Below are 25073 nucleotides of genomic sequence, written 5' to 3' on the forward strand. Positions count from 1 at the left end.
CCTGTAGCTTGAACATAATATTAGTCTTAGTTTCTTCATCAAACATTTGTGGTCGATTATTAGACATGTGTTAAAGATAATAGTCATATCATCTGTTTGTTCAAAAATGATTCAGAAACGAAGTGGAAGCTCCGGTAGTCCCTTTCATATTCAGTTTGTGACTGAGCTGTTTTGAGGTGTATTAATTGAAGCTAAAGGTTGTTAAAAATTTTAGATCGAGTGTATTGGTTATCCATTATTAGACAAGTTTGAATCTACAGGAGACTTTGCATTTCAAAGCTAGCACGTCTGTGACTTGAGCAAATTATGCATTTGTCTACAAAATTATTAACAAACCCAAGAATCAACATCAGCTTGAGCTCATTCAAGAGCCCAAGGCTGTACTTTTGTTAAAAATGGGATCTGGGCCTAATGTATAATCAGAAGCCCAAGTGATTTAAATCCTGAGTCCCAACTTGCAACCTATTTTCTATCTGGGCCTGTGCTATGGCCTGGATGCTGGATAGCCTTGTAGGTGGCTTTACAAATAAAATGGGACAGGCTTATTCCCAAGGGCTGGCTCTTGAGGCCCAACACGTTGAAAATTTAAGCCATTAGATTTAAAGGTTGTTGAGTTTAAATTATAATTTGGGCCTTCCAAGCTAAGCAGCACGTTTGAACTAGGAGGTTATCCTCTTGTTCAAATGTGGACTTGAGTTTGAGGCCCGAATCCCTTGATGTTTTTTTTTTAATAATAATTCATAATGCTAATTAGGGTCCCTTTAGAGACAATACTTGATAGAAAATTGTAGTTCTTTTAGGCTGACCTTTAAAATAAAAACGAGGTGCGCCGCGCCAAATAAAATGCATAAATTGCGTGGCCATCTTCAATTACTTCTATTGAAATACTTAGAAATCGGGACATGCCATTTAGCGAATTTTCATGGCTTCCCGCAAAGATAATAATACGCTAGTCACTTTAGGCGCGAATTTTAATAATATTACCTTCCTAAACTCGGGTGTGCATTTCATGCAACCCAAATCCAAATCCCAAAACGCTGAATAAGAGGTGTCGCGGATCCGGGTGCATTTCATGTGACGTGATCCGAAAACACGCTCTTAAACGGCGTTCACTTTCATAAAACCAATTAAAAGCGGTTAAACAAATTTATAAAATTGCACTATAGGTTTGAACATGCATAAAACCAGATTTTTAGCCATTTATAATAATTTAAGCGACCGTGCTAGAACCACGGGATCCGGGGGCGCCTAATACCTTCCCTCGGGTCAACAGAATTCCTTATTCAGAATTTCTGGTTCGCAGACTCCAACTGGGAAGTCGAAATTTTCCTCGATTTGGGATCAAGTTAAACCGGTGACTTGGGACACCAAAAGCCAATCCTATCCCAAGTGGCGACTCTAAATAAATAAATAATCCCATTTCGAATAATGTCACTTTAAATGGAAAAACTCCCTTATACATTTATCCTTCGGGGTAGATGTGTAAAAAAGGAGGTGTGACAATTAGAACGGTGCCACTAACTAACAGTGAAGCCGAGTACGAGGCTTTGGTTGTAGGACTTGAATTAGCTCGGGGACTAGGTTCCGAGGTCATTGAAATAAAGTACGACTCCTAGCTGATGGTGAATCAAGTATACGAAGTTTTCGACACCAACGAGGAACGCATCACGGTTGGAGGTTCAGACTCGACATCAACCTCTATTGTTTTGTTCTTCTTAGGACCTCCAGCGAAAAGAAGGACAGAGTTTTTGAGGGCAACGATGTTAGAAGACGTGATAGCGAGAAATTTGAAAAGAAGGATTTTACTGGGAGAGTTGTATTTTGGAGTAGTGTTCTAAGGAGATTCAAGGAAGAAGAAGGGTTTATAAAAGCGAAGGGTAAAAGTGATGAGTAGTGGAGAAATTTATAGACGACAAAAATCGTGATCATGATTACCTCGAAAACTGATGAAAATATCTGCCAAATCGTGGGGTAACACGTGTTCGGGTTCTTAAATACGAAGAGACGTGAATGTCAGAAACTGTTCAGAAACTTGGCCGCTAAGGAAAGGGGTTTTCTCTACTTTCCGGTAACACTAAAGTATTATTACCGAAAAGTAGGGGGATTATCTGTATGCGGTAAAACTGATTAGTGACAGTTGGACAAATGATAAGGTGACACGTGAAGTTGAAAACAGGTAAAGAGGTGAGTCAGCAAGTAAGTGATACCGGTCACAAGCATAAAATCGGTGCTGAGTGAATTCCGAAGACAGAGTAACCGGTAACAAGGATTCGGAGAATTGATATCGGATAGCATTCAATGAACAACCGTTACAGAGAATATCTGTATTTATAGCCAACCGTTATGCAACCATCGAGAACTGTTACTTGAGTTTACAGAAATAATTCTAGTTTATCATTCGCCCGACAACATCAAATATATAGAAACAAAATATGAATTGACGCGGAGGAACTGCACTTTTAAGGATGTAAGAAGCTTTAGAAGTTCTCTGTTATAACATTTACCGAACACGTAAACTTATAATTCAGAATAAGGCCAAACCTGTAGAAATATTTGAGCAATTATTATTCTCATAAACAAAACTTCTTATATGTTTTGGCCTTAAAATGATTTGGCTGACAAACTGTAAACATAGAATCCCAAAATTTCATAACTAGGGTTCAAAATTAATAGCAAATATTAATCTTAATGAAAAAAATCCATTCCTAAACCCTGCTCTTGATACCACATGTAAATTTTTTATTAATTTGAGATTGTAGTACATAAACAATCTAACATAACAATCCTATCAATAATTTCAAAATCATTGGAACTTAATGATTTTCATAAGTGTGACTACTTATGATTAAGAAAGTTATTTCTCTCTCTCACACACTCTCTCTCTCTCTCTCTCTTTTTCGCTTTCTTTCAGAACAAAAACAACGAAATACATTATTCTTTGCCTTTTAAAGATACAGAGAGGACTGTCACACCTCCTTTTTACCCGAAAAGGGGGATATAAGGGAGTTTTTTCAATTACAGTAACATTAGTCGAAATGGGATTATTTATTTAATTTTAGAGTCGCCACTTGGGATAATTTATGGTGTCCCAAGTCACAGGTTTATTTCAAATCCCAAATCGAGGAAAATTTGACTTCATTTAAAGTCTGTGAAACCAGAAAACTAGGTAAGGAATTCTGTTAACCCGGGAGAAGGTGTTAGGCATTCCCGGGTTCCGTGGTTCTAGCACGGTCACTTAGCAATTTGTACTTGGCCTATTTTGTCTAATTACTTATTTTAGGACCTATGTTTATTTTACCTTTTACTGATATTAATCACTTGATAATCCATATTTAAGAGATTAACCTAAGATGAGTTACACGCATGTATACTCAATTCCTAACACTTAGTTTATTTAAGGAAAAGGTTTAGTCAAAGTTGCGCGAACACATACTTTGAATTTATTTGAAAGAAAAATGTAATCATGATAACAATTTAAAAATCGCGCTTAAAGCATTTCTACGAATATTTGATTAAGGCGTTTGAAAAAAATGTTTAACCATGGTTACGCGAACGTATACCTTGGCATCACAACTATGTCACGCATGCGTATGCATAATTGCAATAGTTAATCTAATTTTAAAGTGAACCTAAAGTTGTGATTATGTCTCTAAGTATTCCACATCACTTAGCTAGGTATAAAGGTTCAATACTACATGAGACACTTATTTGATCAAATGGGGCAACTTTATTTATTAACTGCCAAACAGGCCCAGACTTTGAAGCATGGGGCCTGAGTGAAACAAAACATTTGTGTTAGAATCTTAACAGGGAATCTTTATGCGTTTGAAATTTGTTCAAAAATTGTAGGACAGAGTATTGGGCTTTAACGTTAATCCCATAGCACAAAACTTTATCACTGTCAAACCATTACTCAAATTGTAATTGCATCACACTAATTTGACAAATTTATCACTGATTCTATCATGCTTATAACAGTAATATAAATCAATTACAACAATCAAATTCAACATCTATCTAACTACAATAGATAATGCAATGCATTCATACCCAGAATTACATAAAAATCCTAAAATGAATATCTTTCTACATGAGCAAATTTAGACTACAGTGGCTTCAAACACTCTTGACACAATCTTTTTTGGCTTTGGGGTTTACAAATTTGACCAATTAATGGCCAGATCCATGAACATCCGCCATATCTGTTGTAACACTGACCTTTTTCTCGTTATGCATTAACACAGATAATAACCCAAACAGCATATTATAGCAGTGTCGAAACCTGAATTCATGCTTAATCAAAGAGAGCTAGAAACAGAGATTAACAGCAGTAACTCATGATTTCACAATTTATTCTTGTGTCTGCTTAGAAGAAATGAAAACAGATACATTCAGAGAAAACTTGCATGAGCTTATTTGATTTAATAACAACCTTACATCAAGATAAGTGAACAAAAGTAACAAATTAGCCTAGTTAAATGAGTTAACATGGCATGTGTATTCAACTTGAACTAAACAACTGAATCAGATTTAGTCATAGAACAAAGATGGATCAAATTAATCCTACAAACAATAAAAAACACATAGACGTAGGAATAAGCAAAGTATCAACATGTCTATTATGTATTTCCATTTTCATAAGAGTCACAAGGAGAGAATCTCACATACCTTCTATGAAAGATAGTCAATAAATACCAAACAAAGGCTGAAAAAATTGGAGAAATAGATCAGCAAGCTCAAAAATAGCAACAATCAAGCAGACAATCAGCAAAGAATAGCCCCAGAATAAGCTTCAAACTTCAGTCCAAAATCATCTCAAGAAAGATCATAAATGAATGAAGAAGACCAGAACTTCTTAAAGACATCTAGGAATTCTATGTGTGTTTTCTGCTAAGAATGCAGGAAAGAAAAATGCAGGGGTTTTTCTGTGTGTATTCAGAGGATTCACCGTATGTCCAATAAAAGAAAATGAGTTCTTTTATATAGAGGAGAAATGCAAGAAGGGATAAGGATGGGAGAGGGTCCAAAGGGGAATATTCCAGCATAAATTTTAGAGATGTCAGCTGTAAAAAAGGATAGGATAACATCTTTTTTAACAGATTTTGGTACAGTTGTCCTTTTACCCAATTTTCAGCATCTTTTTAACACTAAAAATGGATAGTTGTCCCATACTAGAAGCTTCTGATATTTTTTACCTGAAATCCATCTATTTTTACTTCCCAACTGACCCCTTTAAGTTCTGATTAACACAAATAGCCACCCTTGTTTCTGATTTTCTATGCCCTAAACTTCCCTATTCCTTTTAGATCCCTTTAGCTTCTGTTAATTACAAATAACCACCCAAAAGAGTAAATAAGCTCAAACAACTGAATTAACAATTATTTCTATTTCCAAAAATCCCCTTTAACCTTAGGTTAACGCTGAATGAACCATTGCAAAACCATACGGATCCAAACAAAAGCAGTAATGCAAAATCAATTAGCAGCTAATTTGTTTTGATGCCTAATTAACATAAAATTGATTAAACTAACAACTCATGCAATCAAACTGATTAACAAGAAATTGAACTAACTATGTTATTAATATCACTTTAAACAACAGTTTAGCAAGTTTTGAGGAGTAATTAAAGTCAAACTAATCTATGGATTCTATACTAAACACTGATTAAACTGAAATTATCGAATGACCTCAATTTAACACAATGGTCACAGGAAGAAAGAAAAAATAGAAGAAAGGAAAAGAGAGGAAATCAACAAAGAGAACACGGATACCTAGGGTAGGCAATAAGGACGGCTGAGTTGAACGGACTCCAGCGAATCCGAAATTCTTCGAAATAGACCAAAAATAACGCTAATCAATCGTTCTCACCGAGAGCAATCAACTAGCATAGATTTTAATCAAATCGAGTCTTGAAAACTCAGAAAAAATCAAAATAAAGGAAAAGGTAGGGTTTATGTTTTCTAGATCCGGAATTAGAGGAATTCGGTGGGGTTTTGGGGCAAATTGATGGTGGATTGATGAAGAGGGTGAGGTGAGGAGTGTGGGGTAGTGATTTGGTTGGGTTTGGGAGTGGTCCGCCGTCGTGAGGCGATTTTCGGGCGGTGGAGCTTTGAGAGAGGAGAGAGACGAGTTATGGGGGGTCTAGGGTTTGGGGGGTTAGGTCTCTTTCGACACTTTTAAGGGATTTGGGGCTCAGTTATGAGCCGTTGGATCCAACGGCTAGGATTAGGAGAGGTGAAACGATGTCGTTTTGATTAGTGGGGGTTGGATCGGATTTGGACCGGGTTTGGGGTTAAATATGGGGTGGATTTTGGTAGATGATGTGTTCACTACCCTCTCTAGCCTCCAAGCATGGGACTGACGGGTCCTTGTAGATTGATTGTTCATCTTCTCCGTGGACCACTATTTCTTGGTTTTCATGTTCGGACTTGACCATTTGGTGGAGAGTAGAGGGCACGGCTCCCGCGGCATGGATCCATGGTCTACCCAAGAGAAAGTTATAGGAAGTGTCCATGTCCAGAATTTGGAATGTTACTTCAAAATCTACAGGGCCAATGGTTAGGACCAGGTCAATTTCCCCTATCGTGCCCCGCTTGACACCATCGAAAGCACGTACGCAAACATTGTTGGGTCTAATCCTTTCAGTCCCAATTTCCATCCTTTGTAATGTTGATAGAGGGCAAATGTCAACTCCAGATCCACCGTCTAACATAACCCTTTTCACATAATATCCTTCACATTTGACAGTCAAATGAAGGGCTTTGTTATAAGAGGCTCTTTCTGGAGGCAAGTCATTTTGGCTGAAGGAGATTCGGTTGACCTCGAAAAACCATTATGCCATTCTTTCCAACTGTTCAACCGTGGTCTCAATCGGAACATACGCCTCATTCAACGTCTTTAGAAGCACTTTCTGATGTTCATTTGAACTCATTAGCAAAGACAAAAGTGAAACTTGGGAGGGAGTCTTTCTAAGTTGATCAACTACAGCATACTCCGAGGTTTTCATCTTCCGGAAAAATTCTTCCGCTTCTTCAGCACTAACCGGCTTCTTAAGTGGAAACCGTTTCTGCTTTGTTTTGTTCGATTCTTCTGGGTTATGATACTTCCCAGACAGGTTCATTTCATCTACTTCTCCCATAACTTCCTTTCCTTTGTATGTGACCACTGTCTTATTGTAGTTCCAAGGGACGGCAGTAGGGTCTCTCATGGGATGCTGCGGTGCACGGCTGATGACCAAAGGCTCATCCAAATCGGGTGAAATTATTGGCCTCTGTGCCACGTAAGTTCCTTTCGGTACATACATCTTTGGCACAATCAGTGTGGCTTTCTTCTGTTCAAATCTTTTAGGAGGGATTAACATGAGCTGTCCCTTCCTGGGGGCTCTTAGGACGTAGAGAATGGCATCTTTAGCTGGTGCCGCCCCTGTCTTTGTTTCTACCACCTTTTCTGTATTTTAGGGAGTGGAATCTATCTTCTTTTCATCTCTAACCTGTTTTGCCACTGTTTTGGGTTTCTTTTCTGAGTCGGCAATGGCAATGATAACTTTTAAGGCTGGGTCAAATTCTTTGTCCTCACAGATCATCCCGATGACTGGCCCGTTGTTGTGAGCTGGTAACGGGTTGTTGGTTACATTAGGGAATTCCTCGTCCCTTAGCACTACCCGCTTCTGCTCAATCAAGTTCTCGACTGCACTCTTAAGGGTCCAACAATCTTCGGTGTCATACCCTTCTGTCCCGGAATGATAAGCGCACCTGGTACCTGGTCTGTAGGATGGAGATTCTGGATTCTGTCTGTTTGGAGGTACAAGCTGCAACAGGCCCATTTGAACTAATTTTGGGAAGAGGCTGGAATATGACTCAAATGGGTGTGAAGTTAGCTTTTTTAGGTGGTTGACGGGGACGGGTGTTATATTGATAATTATTTTATGGTGGACGTGGATTATACGGGGCTTGGTGAGGAGGGTTGTTTCTTGGAGGTGGAGCTCTGCTCTTATTGTAATGTTGTTGTGGCCGGGTGTATGGCTGGGCATTCATTACTGCATAAGGATGAGGAGCCATAGCATATGCTGTATCCTGGTGGGGGTAGTAATGCTGCGGGGCCCTGGAAGTGGAACCAAAATAACCCCGGGGTTGACGAGAGTTTCTCAAACTTGAAGCTATCATGGCACCTTCTTCTTTCTTCTTTCGGTTTGCTAAACCTCCCGAGCCGCTCTGGATGGCTTGGGGAGTTGCTCTTATAGCTAATTGACTCATGATGTGGCCTATATTCAGGCCGTTTTCTACCATTTATGGCATCCGCGAATGGTTTGCCCATGACAGACATCATGTTTTGAAAATAAACGGCCTCTTGGGCCTGTAAGAAGACACTGACCATCTCGGCCTCATCCATTGGGGGTTTTACCCTGGCCGCTTGTTCACGCCATTTGATAGCGTATTCTCAGAAGCTTTTCGAAGCTTTCTTTTTGATGTTGGACAAAGAATTTTTGTCCGGAGCAATGTCCACATTATATTGAAACTGCCTTACAAAATCCCGGGCTAGGTCGTCCCATATGTGCCAATGGGAGATATCTTGGTCCATATACCACTCAGAAGCAATTCTGGCAAGGCTCTCTCCGAAGTAAGCCATTAATAGCTCCTCTTTTCCACCAGCACCTCTCAGCTGGTTACAGTATCGCTTTAAGTGAGCAATCGGGTCTCCATACCCGTCATATCTTTCGAACTTTGGTGTTTTGAAACCAACGGGTAAATGCACGTGAGGGAACATGCACAGATCAGCATAGGAAACGCTCTTGTGGCCACTCAGGCCCTGCATATTTTTTAGGCTTTGCTCGATGCTTTTCATTTTTCGTGCTATCTCTTCTTGTTCAGGATTCCTCTCGGCTTTCTGAGGTTCTATGGGAGACTCACATTGTGGGTACTGAGGATAGAAATTTGGGGTAACCCGAGCGGAGTCCAATTGAAATTGGGGTGTTTGGAAAGTGAAAGTTGATGGTTCAAAGCTTTGTCGAGGTAGTGTTGGTTGGGCCATAGTAGAGGTTGGCAGTGCTGTGAACATTGTAGACGCTATTCCTGAAAACGGTGCCTGGGGGCGAACTTTAGAAGGCGTACCGGTGAAATTGGCCGACATAGTGGGGTACCCAAACGGGATGAATGGGTTGGTCAGCGGGATAGGGACATTGGTAGTTCCTCCCGTCCCGGGGATCAATTCAGGCAATCCAGAGATAGCACTAGGTGGCTCCCTGCCATTGGACCATGCGTCCCACATTTCTAACACATGGCATCGTAGCCTTCTATTTTCCTCGACTGCCGCTGCTGACTCTGGTTGTTGGATAACCGATGCCAGGCTATCTTCGGGCTCAATGATGGGTAGGTGACTTTCTGATGTCATGGCAATACTTCCTTTAGATCTCGTGAAATAAGGGTGTGAAGCCAAATTACCACAAAAACCAACCACTTAAAAATAGAACCTGTTCTTAATAGCATACACAACAAACCGGTTAGTTCGTGACATTTAACACATAGGGAATCGCATATTGGGGAATGCAATGCACCTGATCAGATAAATGTATCTAAATGTTTGCGACGACTGTATGTCTCATCCCGACCTTGCTATTTCTTTTATCAACTTCCGTATCCTGAATCTTTTTCTTACTTTTGCGCTTTTTTTTCACTCTTTTCATTTAATTTTCCTTTTCTTTTCTCTCTCTTCTCTTGGTTTATTTCTTTACTCAGGTTATATATAGCTATGACCGAATCCGATGATGATTGCCTACGTATCACGACGCCGCATGAATCAGATCATTACGTAGTTCAGGAAAATTAGAAACAAGGTAAATGAGCTAACCCTTTTTTCTTCTAATTTATTCAACATTTTTAAATAGGCAAATCATACCTCAAAAGCTTGTAACAAGGAAAATATTTTGGATTTTGGATTTTGATATTTTTTTTTTTGAAAGAAAGACTTCTAAAAATTCCTTTTCTTTTGATTTGAACTTTAGGAATTTCAAAAGTAAAAAGAAAAATATCTTTTTGTTTGAATTTTTATTTGTTTTCTCTTTTTCTAAAGAAGAAAGAAAATATTTTTGGATTTTGGATGTTGCCTCTTAATTTTCGAAAGAAGGACTTTTAAGAAAATATTTTGGATTTCTATTTTTTTGTTGTTGTTGTTTTTAATTTACGAAAGTACTTCTGAAGAAAAACGAAAATATTTTTTGCACTTCAATTTTTTTCAATTTTTTTTGACAATTACAAAAGAACGACTTTTAAAGAAGGAAAAGAATTTTTTTTTTTGGATTTTGGGAAAAAGACTTCAAAATAAAGTAAACCCGCATTTTGGATTTTGATTTTTGATTGATTTTTCCTTTTATTTATTTTTTTCCGTATGAAAGATTTCAGAAAGAAGGAAACTATTTTTGAGTTTAAAATATATTTTTTTTTGAATTTTCTAAGAAAATGCTCCTAAAGAAGGAATTAAAGGAAAATATTTTTGGATTTTTTTTTTAAATTGGGGCCAGAACCGATGAGGTTTGCCTACGTATCTCACATCCGGTGAGAATCAGACTCGCGTAGTTCGGTCAATTTTGACATAATTGGAAAAACATGGTATTGACTTACTTCCATTTTGAAATACATTTCCCTTTCCTCTCTTTTTTTTCCAAAAATTTTGGCAGAGTTTCGAGGCATTTTTCAAAGACCGGGGTTTTCAGAACCGGGTGAATTCTCTATCCTACCTCACTCTTGTTTTTTCTGTTGTATTTCTTTCCTTAGCCGGTCAATATACGAGCCGAAACAAATAAATGTACAAATAGCACATAAGATGCATCAAGATGGTCTTTTATTTCGGGTACAACTGTCCTAGACGGACCCAACCCCTGTGTTGAGTCCCCAAAGTCAAATGCACGTGATGCAAACAAATGTTCCTACTAGGGATCCGGCATGAGGTTATGTTATTCTAGGTTTAAACCTGGGTTGTGTTCTAAACCTGGCTTACCCAAGCGGACAACTTGAGCCGAGGTGGGAGCGACGTACCGGGAGCACGAAAGTCTACCCCGCCTAGCGGCTGATCCATCCCCGTTCTATTTGGTATGACCTTTAACAGAAAAGCGAGCCACGCGAACGTGTGCACCATTTTTTAGAAGACTCAGAAGGTAGGCGTAAGAAGACAATTTAATACAGTTCAAATAATATCAAAGCGGTAAATAAGCGGCAAGTAGCACATTAGGCACAAAAATACAGTAATATCAACAAATAATAAAGCCAAGTAAAAATCACATTAACAAGCTCGAATTCTTGAACCTGAACTAGTGATTCTGGGTTCTAATCCCCAGCAGAGTCGCCAAAGCTGTCACACCTCCTTTTTACCCGAAAGGGGGGATATAAGGGAGTTTTTTCAATTAAAGTGACATTAATCGAAATGGGATTATTTATTTAATTTTAGAGTCGCCACTTGGGATAATTTATAGTGTCCCAAGTCACCGGTTTATTTTAAATCCCTAATCGAGGAAAATTTGACTTCATTTAAAGTCTGCGAAACCAGAAAACTAGGTAAGGAATTCTGTTAACCCGGGAGAAGGTGTTAGGCATTCCCGGGTTCCGTGGTTCTAGCACGGTCGCTTAGCAATTTATACTTGGCCTATTTTGTCTAATTACTTATTTTAGGACCTATGTTTATTTTACCTTTTACCGCTATTAATCATTTGATAATCCATATTTAAGAGATTAACCTAAGATGAGTTACGCGCACGTATACTCAATTCCTAACACTTAGTTTATTTAAGGAAAAGGTTTAGTCAAAGTTGCACGAACACATACTTTGAATTTATTTGAAAGAAAAACGTAATCATGATAACAATTTAAAAATCGCGCTTAAAGCATTTCTACGAATATTTGATTAAGGCATTTGAGAAAAACGTTTAACCATGGTTACGCGAACGTATACCTTGGCATCACAACTATGTCACGCATGCGTATACATAATTGCAATAGTTAATCTAGTTTTAAAGTGAACCTAAAAAAGTGATTATGTCTCTAAGTATTCTACATCACTTAGCTAGGTGTAAAGGTTCAATACTATATGAGACACTTATTTGATCAAATGGGGCAACTTTATTTATTAACTGCTAAACAGGCCCAGATTTTGAAGTTTGGGGCCTGAGTGAAACAAAACAGTTGTGTTAGAATCTTAACATGGAATCTTTATGCGTTTGAAATTTGTTCAAAAATTGTAGGACAGAGTATTGGGCTTTAACATTAAGCCCATAGCACCAAACTTTATCACTTTCAAACCATTACTCTAATTGTAATTGCATCACACTAATTTGACGAATTCATCACTGATTCTGTCATGCTTATAACAGTAATATAAATCAATTACAACAATCAAATTCAACATGTATCTAACTACAATAGATAATACAATGCATTCATGCCCACAATTATATTAAAATCCTAAAATGAATATCTTTCTACATGAGCAAATTTAGACTAAAGTGGCTTCAAACACTCTTGACACAATCTTTTTTGGCTTTGGGGTTTACAAATTGACCAATTAATGGCCAGATCCATGAACATCCGCCATATCTGTTGCAACAGTGACCTTTTTCTCGTTATGCATTAACACAGATAATCACCCAGACATATATTATAGCAGTGTCGAATCCTGAATTCATGCTTAATCAAAGAGAGCTAGAAACAGAGATTAACAGCAGCAACTCATGATTTCACAATTTATTCTTGTGTCTGCTTAGAAGAAATGACAACAGATACATTCAGAGAAAACTTGCATGAGCTTATTTGATTTAATAACAACCTTAAATCAAGATAAGTGAACAAAAGTAACAAATTAGCCCAGTTAAATGAGTCAACATGGCATGTGTATTCAACTTGAACTAAACAACTGAAGCAGATTTAGTCATAGAACAAAGATGGATCAAATTAATCCTACAAACATCAGAAAATACATAGAAGTAGGAATAAGCAAAGTATCAACATGTCTATTATGTATTTCCATATTCATAAGAGTTACAAGGAGAGAATCTCACATACCTTCTATGAAAGATAGTCAATAAATGCCAAATAAATGCTGAAAAAACTGGAGAAATAGATCAGCAAGCTCAAAAACAGCAATAATCAAGCAGACAATCAGCAAAGAATAGCCCCAAAATAAGCTTCAAACTTCAGTCCAAAATCATCTCAAGAAAGATCAGAAATGAATGAAGAAGACCAGAACTTCTTAGAGATATCTAGTAATTCTATGTGTGTTTTCTGCTAAGAATGCAGGAAAGGAAAATGCAGGGGGGTTTTCTGTGTGTATTCAGAGGATTCACCGTATGTCCAATGAAAGAAAATGAGTGCTCTTATATAGAGGAGAAATGCAAGAAGGGATAAGGATGGGAGAGGGTCCAAAGGGGAATATTCCAGCATAGATTTTAGAGATGTCAGCCGTAAAAAAGGATAGGACAACATCTTTTTTAACAGATTTTGGTACAGTTGTCCTTTTACCCAATTTTCAGCATCTTTTAACACTATAAATGGACAGTTGTCCTATACTAGAAGCTTCTGATATTTTTTTACCTGAAATTCATCCATTTTTACTTCCCAACTGACCCCTTTAAGTTCTGATTAACACAAATAGCCACCCTAGTTTCTGATTTTCTATGCCCTAAACTTCCCTGTTCCTTTTAGACCCCTTTAGCTTCTGTTAATTACAAATAACCACCCAAAAGAGTAAATAAGCTCAAAAAACTGAATTAACAAATTATTTCTATTTCCAAAAATCCCCATTAACCTTAGGTTAACGCTGAATGAACCATTGCAAAACCATACGGATCCAAACAAAAGCAGTAATGCAAAACCAGTTAGCAACTAATTTGGTTTGATACCTAATTAACTTAAAATTTATTAAACTAACAACTCATACAATAAAACTGATTAACAAGCAATTGAACTGATTATGTTATTAATATCACTTTAAACAACAGTTTAACAAGTTTTAAGGGGTAATTAAAGTCAAACTAATCTATGGATTCTAAACTAAACACTGATTAAATTGAAATTATCGAATGACCTTAAATTAACACAATGGTCGCACATTCTGGTCAGACGAGGAAGAAAGAAAAAATATAAGAAAGGAAAAGAGAGGAAATCAACAAAGAGAACAGGGATACCTAGGGTAGGCAATAAGGACGACTGACTTAAACGGACTCCGGCGAACCCGAAATTCTTTGAAATAGACCAAAAATAACGTTAATCAATTGTTCTCGCCGAGAACAATCAACTAGCGTAGGTTTTGATCAAATCGAGTCTTGAAAACTCAGAAAAAATCAGAAAAAAGGAAAAGCTAGGGTTTCTGTTTTCTAGATCCGGATTTAGAGGAATTCGGTGGGGTTTTTGGGGCAAATTGATGTTGGATTGATGAAGAGGGTGAGGTGAGGAGTGTGGGGTAGTGATTTGGATGGGTTTGGGAGTGGTCCACCGCCGTGAGGCGATTTTCGGGCGGTGGAGGACGGCGGAGCTTTGAGAGAGTAGATAGATGAGTTATGGGGGGTCTAGGGTTTGGGGGGTTAGGTCTCTTCCGACACTTTTAAGGGATTTGGGGCTCAGTTGCGAACCGTTGGATCCAACAGCTGGGATTAGGAGAGGTGAAACGATGTAGTTTTGATTAGTGGGGGTTGGATCGGATTTGGACCAGGTTTGGGGTTAAATATGGGGCGGATTTTGGTATTCTTTCGGCCAACTGAGGCAGGCCCAATGCATAATTTCCTTCTTCTCCTTTTTTCTTTGTTTTTCATTTCATCTTTTCTTCTTTTTTTTAATGCTTTTTAATAAAATCCTAAATAAGCTAAATAAAATCCTAACTTAGATTCTAAATTAACCTATTTTATAAAATTAATCTTACTTATTTTCACTAATTTAACACTAATTAATTAAAACTGGAAATGTGGCCATGACTATGGTAATTTTTTATGATTTTTGTTTAATAAATGCAATTAACTTATGCAATTACTCTAAATGCAATTAAGGCCTAAAATGCTATGTGATGATGATTTGGATATTTTTGATATTTTCCTATGATTTTAAAATATTAAATGTGCACAAAAAATGTAACTAAATGCAAACAATTAATTAAGAAAATCCTACAAAATTCTATAAAAATAAAAATAATTTAGAAAAACCTTTTTTTTAAATTTTTGTAGGAGTATTTCTAGTCGGGCAAAAATCACGTGCTCACAAGGACCGGTATTTTTAACACATAATCTCACTTTCTATCAGAGTGGGCAGTTTTAATCAAAACCAACTTCCCTAAGTAGCCAATAGGAATTTGGCAAATTTAATTTAATATTATTAAACCCAAAATAACTTGTAAACAACATGGGCCATATTTTACATGAAGATCCTTTGCCTACATAGTAAGACTTCTCTTTGTTCCTGCAAATGATTAATTTGGCAATACCATGTGGACTCCGAAAATGTTGTTATTTGTTACAACTTGCAACCCACGGCTGAGCTTTCTCTTTATTTCTTTTGGTTCTTTGTTCTATTTTAATTTTTTCATTTATTTTGAAAATATTATTTTCTTTACAATTTTGGTGATACAATACGACCAATGTTTTAAAGGGCGGCGGCATAAGATAGAGCGTTTTACTTAACATGGAGCGAGACGTAACTCTCGAGACATGGGGCGTAAGCCCCATGATCTTTAAATATTTTAATTATAAATTAATAAAATAGCATAATAACCACAAAAAGATATAAAGTTCATTAAAAGTGTAAGTAAATTAAAAAAAATTATACACTCATAAAAAAATAAAATATACAGCATTTTTAATAAATATAAATAATGAAATAGTGTTAAAGTTACTATGAGTTAAAATTAACTATAACATCTTATCTTTCAAACGATTAAAAAATTAAAATTAAAATATTATCAAACTACACAATTTACCTCTCTAAAATTAATAATCAATAAACTTCATCAATACTATAATTTAATTATTACTCCTTATCGATAAATATATACATTATAATAGTAAAAATATAAAATTTCACCATTCAAATAATATTTACTCTCCAATGTTCTCAATTAGTAAATATACAATACTATGGCAGTATTTTGAGTTACTCATAATCTTCATATTTCTATAGATGAATAGAGCGTTAACCATTTTCTTTTAATTTTTTTTTGAGGATCAACAATGCTAATTAGTGATTTTGACGTATGATTTGCATTAGGATTAGTAGGAGAGTCTAGGGCGGTGAGTATAAGGCGTGCTTGGGCGCACAATCATATTCTTATGGCGTAAGTTTCACAAAACTAAATCTCACACATGAGCCTCATGGCATTTTGATAGTGTCTCACCCCAGGCGAGCCTCGAGGCGACCCAAGAAAGCCTTTTAAAATACTGAATATGACTTTGCACAACATATTTTACATTCGCACATTCGTGGACCTAAATTTCTTAGATCTGAATATGCCAAAGAAGTTCAAATTAAAATACATGTCAAGGTGAAATTTAAAATTTCTAATATCAAAATTTTCCCTTACATCGAATAACATTTGATAAAAATGGTTTAGTAATTTAATGAAAGAAACTAAATGGATCTTTTCTTCATAGGTATATAAAATTAAAAAAATTCAATTAATCAGTAATAATTAAGTAATCACTGGATTGGAACTCATAACTCATAAATCAAATAGTGACCTCTTGATCATTCAACTATCTTTATAGGAACCTTAGTGATACGATTTGAATAATAATTTTTTTTGTTGAATCAAAATTATTGTTGTGAAAAATATTTTACAAATATAATTGCTCAAAAATTTTATAATCTTTATTTTTTAGAACACAATCAAACCCGGAATTATCCATTTATCTAAGTTCTAACCCGTTCATTGCCCAGTAACCCGAATCTGTATCCGATAGTAGGGTACATCGCGGTTCCTTTGATTATTATTATTAGCAAGTAGCAACGCAGAATAATATCTACCCAAAAGCTCACTCGTGAATGAGTTCCCCCAAATCCCTGCCCTCTCTATTTCTAGTTCTCAAATTCATCCAATTCGTGTCTGTTAGTGAAGTATAATTAGGGTTAGGGTTAGGGTTCGGTGCTAAGAATCGAGTGCCGGGGCCCATTGGGAGCACAGTACAATGTACTCTGACCGGGTGGATGCAGTAACAAAGAGGTCGATAAAGGATAGGCTTAACGACAACAGTGCTGATGATTTTTCTCGCCGGAGACAAATTTCCGGCAAGAGGTGTTAGCTTTTTCTCGCCTTTTCTACTTACACTTATCATTCTCTTCTTTTGGCTTCAGATTTTTATGTTTTTTCATTTTTCTTCCTGTACTACTTATATCTTTGTACATTTGTGAATATGCATTTGTGTTAGATGTATTTTTATTCATTTAAGCTTGGTTTTTTCTTCAATCCAGTAGAGGATTGGTATCAAGAAGACCAAAATCCCGCATCTGCTTAGCGCAAAGAGTGCTGTCTTGGTTATAATAGTACTATCTGAGATGCGTGTAATAGCAGTTTTAAAATTTTTTCCCCCTTTTTTTTGCTATATATAGTAGCAGTTTAAATTTATATTGGCTCAGTTTTTATTACGATCCTAATTCCTTTGGGTGCAATTCATTTATTAAACGTGGTCAAGCCAGTTGAGTACTTGTAGCAGCTCATACCACCTGTTAAGCAGAGGTATTGAGAGCATCCTTCCCTTGTAATGGTTAATTGTCTTCTTGGATAGTGTGTTGTTGCCTTTCTCCTTGTTGTTGCATACTGCCTATTGCAATTTCGAAACCAAATAAATGTCTTTTGGGGCTCTAGCCCATTGTAGATTGGAGTATTGGACTCTCTGCTTGGCGTTCAAAAGCATAAAAGGACTAGCCAATCTAATGATTAGGATTTGGAAGAATGCCGAATGAAACTTGAACTTGGTTCACACAGTCAAGCAGCAAAGACCTTTTTCTCTTCGGGAACTTTCGTGATGGCTATAAATCTTGCCCTCGTGAAAGGCTATTGGGATCAATCCCTCCAACCCTTCTTGTATTCTTTGAGTGAGGATTGAACAAATGGAAGACCTGGACTTGGTTCACGCAGTCAAGCAACAAAGACATGTTTCTCTTTGGGAGCTTTCGTGACGGCTATAAAGAATGGGTCTTTCCACTCGTGAAATCAATCCCTTCAACCCTTCTTGTATTCGTTGAATGAGGATTGAAAAAAATTGCAAAAAATTACTATTTACCATCTTGTCAAAGGCTCATTCAAGGGTGCTTAAGCCTTGAAGCTCAAAAAAGCTCGAGGAGGGTGTTTCGCCTCGCTTAAGTGCGCTTCTTGTGTAGGCAAAGCAATAAGGTGTGCAGACTCATTGCGAATGAATTCTATCTTGAATTGAGTGGTACTAAACAATAAGTGTATTAGTTGTTAAGGAAAACATCATAAATGACTTTATTACTTTTTTTTAATCTACATTATATTTTTATTTTTTTCCTTCATTGGACCTTTTTTTAATAAAGCCACACTTAAATTGCACTTTGTGCTTAAAGTTCCAACAGACCTTGAGCGCTTTTCAGAGCTTTTCGCCTTTGACAACACTGGTTATTTATAAGTACTAGTGGTGATAAAAAAGTACATGAGATTAATCATACTTATCTTTGCACCTTTAAGCTTCACTTGGTGGAATCCTATTAATCTTCTGGTTCAATTATTGTTATCTATTTTGCAGGCACAGAGAAGAGGATGACAAATGGGAGCATGATCTTTACGAGCCTGATGAAGTTCCGGGATCAAGTATGGCGTTGTTAGATACCATTAGTATAGATATTACTTATTCATTAGGCGATATACATGTGATTGCTCCACTAATATTTATTATATCTTTTATGGGATTTCATAGGCCAGCAAATTGGTACTAAGGATCTTCGTCTAAAACTCCAAAAGAAAAGTATCCAACAAGCTGCTCAAAGTGTTAAGGGTTCCGTCTCTGGAGGTATGAGGGATCTGCGCGAAAAGCTCTCTGGTACTGTATACTCGCAAACAGTTGAAAATGTTCCCCCCAAAGCAAAGCCGAAAGTGGCTCCTGAGATAAGCAAACCTGTCAGGAGAAGTGTCATAGCTGAAGCTCCGGCCGTGGAGACAAAAAAAGTTGCAAGTACAGTTTCAAAGAAGAAGTCCCAACAAAAGGCAAGAATATCCCTTGTGCAGATTAGTTTCATCAATGAGCTCCTTTTCAATAGTATTACTTCTTTATCAAATATAGTGATGTTGCCAATAAAACCTGAAAATGCACACCCGAGCATCAGTAGAAAATGGAGATAAACTACTGGAAACCTCCCACACAGAAGGGTAATAGAGTGCTCTAGATGAAAATAACATGTGCCATGCTTTAAATGTTACCATCTTCCTTACTTGCAGTTCTTCAGATATTAGCTCCTTAAATTGCTGCTGGTGCTGTTTTTTTTTTTTTTTTTTTTTTTTTTTTTTTTTTTAATGTTTGTTGGGTCAGTTTCTTGCTTGAAACAGTATTATGCCAGTAGGATTATAGTACTAGGATACTGAACAATGTGATACAAGACCAATATAAACCTTCTTTTATTTGTACCGCCAAGGCCTCCCTAGATTTTGACCGAAGAAAATTTTAAGAAACAAACCTTTGTATAAGCCGGTTATCGTCTGCGTAACCGCAAACTTGCTTTCTTCAAGGCGAGTGAAGACAAGTCCCTCCTCGAAAGGAAAGAGGGACGAGCGGAATGGCTTTGGTACCGGTAAGCATTCCCTCGCCAGGCTCAGTTCGGGCTTTCTAAGTTCATTTCATATTCTATTTATTTGGTATCGCTCATAGCTATGTCCACTTCCCTGCGGCTAGTTAAATGTTTCTGGGTTATAGAATCCAACCAGTGAAGAAACTCTCAGAAGCAAACATCCCTCTGAACTGGGTTCATCCTTAAAAAGAAAAACTACTAAGAATCGGATAAGGTTATGTGCACAGTTGCTTGGAAGATTGATACCTACTGGTTGTATATTTCCAGCGTTGAGTTCTGTGAATGTTGAGAAATTCTTTTTCCAAGTGCTTCTTGTGGTTGGTCTCTATTGCCTTAAGCACCTGTATAGAAATTTCGTTATTCCAGTTTGATAAAAGGAGCTTTTCTGGGCATACGTCTTTGATGTTGTTGTGTATGTATATGCTGTGGGTGACGCGGTTCTGCTCACTGGACTCTAAAATGCTGCTGGAGTAACTGTGTCCCTGCAACATATGCATAGGGAAAATCAACAACCATACTGAATATCAATCACCTGGGACATCTCTTCCTTTGTGCTGGCTGATCCTTTTATAGTGAGCTATCCTTACTCCAACCAGCCAATCGAATGAAAGCCGGGAAGTTTCTTGGTAATATAGATGAATACGGGAATATGCTTGGTCGACATAAGGTAAGATCCTTTAAGTAGTGCCTTGATGCCCGTGGATGATATATGCTTATCCACAATCCACATGCTACCTTGCCTCAACTTTGTAGTGTTTATAGAGTGTTTACCACAATGAGAGTTACATGCTCTTCAACATCTGCTTAGGGATTGATGGTTGCAAGAGAGGTAAGCAAACTTCTTACTTCGATACTTCAAAAGTATAGGCAATTAATTTTTCGAATGATAGACATATAGGCCACGAGTAAGGATTAGGGGAACTTTATGCTTTATACATGAATGGAAATCCCGGCCGCTAGATTAGGATTGATGTCAGGCTGGAGCGCCAAAAAAGAGTTGTGCTTCTCTAGAATCAAGCCCCTATGTGTAGGGAAAGGAAAGAGAGAAGATATGGGAAACCAAACCAGCTTGCATATGGTGCGTGCATATGGGATAGTTTGGAGACAAAGAAACTGAAAATGTTTTGAAGCAAGAAAGAGGACATACTCAGGCTGAAATACAATAGTATTTCTCTTTTGGATTTTTGGTGTAATATGCAGGATGTTTTTGATGTAAATAGACTTATAGATTTTCTAAGTGTCCTCACCGATTAGAGGTGTAACTCAGTTTGTGCAAGTACCACAAATATAACATCCAGCACTATCTTAGTGCCTTTATCACTTAATATAAAAATTTGCTTACCATTTCCTCAAAAAAATAAAAAAATAAGGGGTCTATGCTTTTAGCACTATGGTTTATGGCAAAGGTGGGTTGATGCAGGTGGCATCCTCAAGTTAGGGATTGACCTAGTACTTTTTGTTTTGACCAAAGTATAAAGTGAAAAAAAAAAAACCCTATCATAATGTGGAACGGGCAATATAAGGATTGACCTAGGGGTGGCAAAATTAGCCCATGAAAGTATAACCCCGCCCAAATTTGGATGGGTTGGGCTGTATATATTTTCATGGGTTGCGTTGTACATTTTTTATGGGCTAATTTTGCCTCCCCTAGGTCAATTTATATTACTCTTTTCATGGGCAGGTCAATTTGGTTACAACCCAAGTTAAACATGTAGCCCAAATTGACCCATTGGAGAACTAGTCAAAATAATTAAAAAGAAAATTTTCTCTTGTTAGATATAGCTGTAATAAAGTTTTATTAGTCTTGTTTGGTAATTAATCAAATCATAAGAAAATAAACAAAGAAATCAAAACTAGGTTAGAGTTAGGCAGGTTGGGCTACTACAAATCATTGTTTACCGCATCTTGACCCAGCAAATCTCACCCCAAGTAACAGGTCCAATTTATTGATTCAAACCTATTTTGACTCGCTCAAATTCAGCCCAACCAGCCCATTTGACACCCTAGATTGACCTAGTACTTTTGTATCTCATGGCGTTTGAAAGGAAGCCATACAGTGTATCCTGGTATCCATGTCCAATGTTCTATCCTTGACTACAAACAACAATTAGGTGCGGTGAAATTGAAAAGTCCGCAATGAAATGAAAGAGTTGAAACAAAAATCATGTCAATCTAGTTGAAGAATAATATAAATCTTTTATTCTAATGCAAAGTAATTGTCTTGCCCCTTATATTCAATTTTTTTCTCGGTCAGCCTGCATGCAGTTCTACTATTCTACCCAGTGTTTTTGAGAGCGCGAAGCGCAAAAAAGCGACAGGGGCTCGCCTCGCTTCAAAAGCGAAGCGCAAAACGAAGCGCACGCTTCATTCAAGTGAAGCGCAATTGTGAAAATACATATAATATATATAATAATTAATTTACAAACTGAAATACACATTAAAAAAATCAAATAAACTAATATATATATATATATANGTTTTGTCAAGCAATTACAGAAGCGAGGTTAGGGGTCTGTTTTGTATAATTTACAAACAGACCCAATCTTTTTTTTTTTTTTAAAAGGGCCCAGCTGCGATTTTTTAAAAGAAGCGATCGCTTCATTCGCCTCGTCGCCTTGTCGCTTTTTTCACTGAAGCGTGCGCTTCACACGATCGCATCGCCTCAAGCAGTAAAAAGCGATACCCTCTCGCTTCGCAATCGCTTCGCGCTTAAAGCGACGAAGCGATCGCTTTTCCAAACACTGATTCTACCCGATATCGGTTACCTTCCTTCAGCATAGGTGCCAGGATAATTCTTCTGTTGACCAAGGCTTAGGCAAATCGCGTAGTTTTTTTTTTACTTTGCTAGGATGTGAACCTTAGTCTCACATGTTTTTCACTCATTTCATTGATCGCTTGGCACACCCTTGGGTGCTTGGCTAATTATACTTGTCAAGCGGGCATCTGGGCGCACATAAAACCATTGTCTAATGACGAAGTGCTCAACCTACATTACACTTACCTTCAAGGTTTAAGTTTCCTCCACCGGGCTTTTAACAACATTGTGGCATGCACCATACCTCTGCATCCATGTCCAAAGTTTTATCCTTGACTACTTTGTGAATTTTACGGTCTAGGCAAATCCAACACTTTTCATGCTCGGATTTGACATCTCCACTGTCATCTATGTTGATTTACAGTAAAAAGCAGTAATGGAACTAAAACCTGCTGTAGTGACTATTCATGTCAGTTCTAAACTTGGTCTTTGCGTAATCTTACTGTTACCTAAAAGACATCATAGAGATTATGTTTCTTTCTAGTCTTACCATTCAACTATGTCTTACAACACACTTTCACACATTTCGCCGTATTGTCATTATCTCCTTATTCTTCCTAAATGACGTCTTTTGTGGTGAGTATATTGCATTTGATCCTTATTTATTAAGCTTCCTCAGTTGTGCATGTACAATTAGACCCTCTTCTTTGCATTTTTTACTACTGTATAATCACAGATTTGTGGTTCTCGATGTTCATTCTACTTATTTCATGACTTTGGTTCTTTTCCTTGATTTTATCAGCTATCACATAATACACTAAAAAGATTGAAATTTACGTAAGTATGCTCGTGCGCTGCTCCAGAGTACACTACGTGGGGCTGCTCTTATATTTCGATTTGTACATTTGGTGCAGGTGGAACCAGTGGATAGTTTTCTACAATCATTAGGTCTTGAGAAGTATGCAATTACATTTCAAGCTGAAGAAGTATGTAAATTATTGCTGCTCCTTCCCTTTTTAATTTAGTTTTTAAGTGCTGCAAAAAATTACCTTCTCCCTGTTCTTTTCCTGCAGGTTGATATGGCTGCTCTTGTGCACATGACAGATGAAGATCTTAAAGCTATGGGAATACCAATGGTAAGTATCGTGATTTTGTATGAGAAATCTTTTGAAGATTGTGACTTCCTCTTTTTCATTTTCTTCTTAGTTATTTTTTGCTTATGAATGGGAAGAGAAATCATAATGGAAAAGCATCAAATTAGTAGGTGTTGAGTCTCACATGTGGATCATTTGTCTTCGTATATGGTCTTGGGCAATACTCATCTCTTGAGCTAGCTTTTGGGTTGGAGTTAGGCCCAATGTCCATTTTCTTAACATCGTATCAAAGTTCAGGTTCATCCCAATTCATTTTTTACCTATGTTGGGCGCCCATCTTATATTGTCCACTCCAGTCCTGGGTGTGCGGGGTGTTGAGTCCCACGTCAATTGGGAATTAAGAAATGCGTCTTCTTATATGGTCTTGGACAATCCTCACCTCATGTGCTAGCTTTAGGGGTTGAGTTAGACCCAAGGTCCATTTTCTTAATATGTACTGGAGGCAGCTCATTCATGATTTACCCGATGTTGGACCCCATCTTATAATAATCACGCTCCAGATGTCCAATCCTGGGCGTGTAGGGGTGTTGAGTTTCACATCGTTGGGAGCTTGGATCATTTGTCTCTTTATAAGGTCTTGGGCAATCCTCACCTGCTAATCTGGCTTTTGTGGTTGAGTTTGTCTCAAGATCCATTTTCTTATAGCAGGCATTGTTTGTCATAAGAGAAATTTTCCTATAAATGTTTCTAGAGAAGTTTTCTTTTGGTTTGACAGTCCCGAAATCACGTTGATTTGAGAGATTAGACTTTTTCAAGGCTTACGGCCAAAGGATTCTTGAGTAGCACATCTTTGGATACAAATTTCAAAGTAAACCCTGACCACGTGCTGATAGCTTGGACTTTCAGCCGAGAACTTCTATAGCCATTTGTTCCATTCATTTCTTTGTTTTGAAGCTACTTTAGTGATCTTTTTTTTTTTCATCTTTAGGAGAAATCAAATGAACAATGATGGTGTTGAAGCTATGTTAGTGAAATAAAAAGGATAGCATAGTGTCATTTATTCCATGCTGATTGAAAGCTTTGTCCCTTTTGGTTGTTTCAGGGTCCGAGGAAGAAGATAATATTAGCACTGGACTCTAGAGTCTGATAATTTTGGGTTGCATCTTCCGTGCTGACTTGGCTTGGATTTATTTATTGGTCTGCCATCCAACAAGTCAGCAGGCTTGTGTTTTAACTGTACAAGTCTGTTTCTGATATTTATTTCTTTTAATTTTTGGGTTTTATCAAGTCGGCGTGGTTAACAAGAGCTCGCAGTGTATCAGTACTACAACATTTAATGATGGGCTTGAGCCCTTAAGGGCATATAATTTAATGGCTTTTTGGTTGCTTGTCATGTTAACTTGGGTGCCAAATTTTGCTGCTTTGTCCAGCATCTAGTTCTTTTTACTTTCAATTCATTGCAACTAT

The 25073-nt window shown here is 37.3% G+C and overlaps 2 protein-coding genes across 2 annotated transcripts; one reads left to right on the forward strand and one right to left on the reverse strand.

The window, feature by feature from the left end:
- LOC109237000 lies at window positions 4171-6712 on the reverse strand. The gene is made up of 2 exons (XM_019403244.1): window positions 6363-6712; window positions 4171-4282 (listed from the first exon to the last, which is right to left on the reverse strand). Exons 1-2 carry the CDS (start codon window positions 6710-6712, stop codon window positions 4171-4173), a joined length of 462 nt encoding a protein of 153 aa, XP_019258789.1.
- LOC109228176 (SEC23-interacting protein-like) lies at window positions 16906-25005 on the forward strand. Its single transcript, XM_019393352.1, has 6 exons — window positions 16906-17253; window positions 18722-18786; window positions 18893-19179; window positions 23427-23498; window positions 23586-23648; window positions 24709-25005. Exons 1-6 carry the CDS (start codon window positions 17147-17149, stop codon window positions 24751-24753), a joined length of 639 nt encoding a protein of 212 aa, XP_019248897.1. The 5' UTR covers window positions 16906-17146; the 3' UTR covers window positions 24754-25005.

Source organism: Nicotiana attenuata, chromosome 1 (genome assembly GCF_001879085.1).
Source record: "Nicotiana attenuata strain UT chromosome 1, NIATTr2, whole genome shotgun sequence".
Classification (NCBI taxonomy): domain Eukaryota; kingdom Viridiplantae; phylum Streptophyta; class Magnoliopsida; order Solanales; family Solanaceae; genus Nicotiana; species Nicotiana attenuata.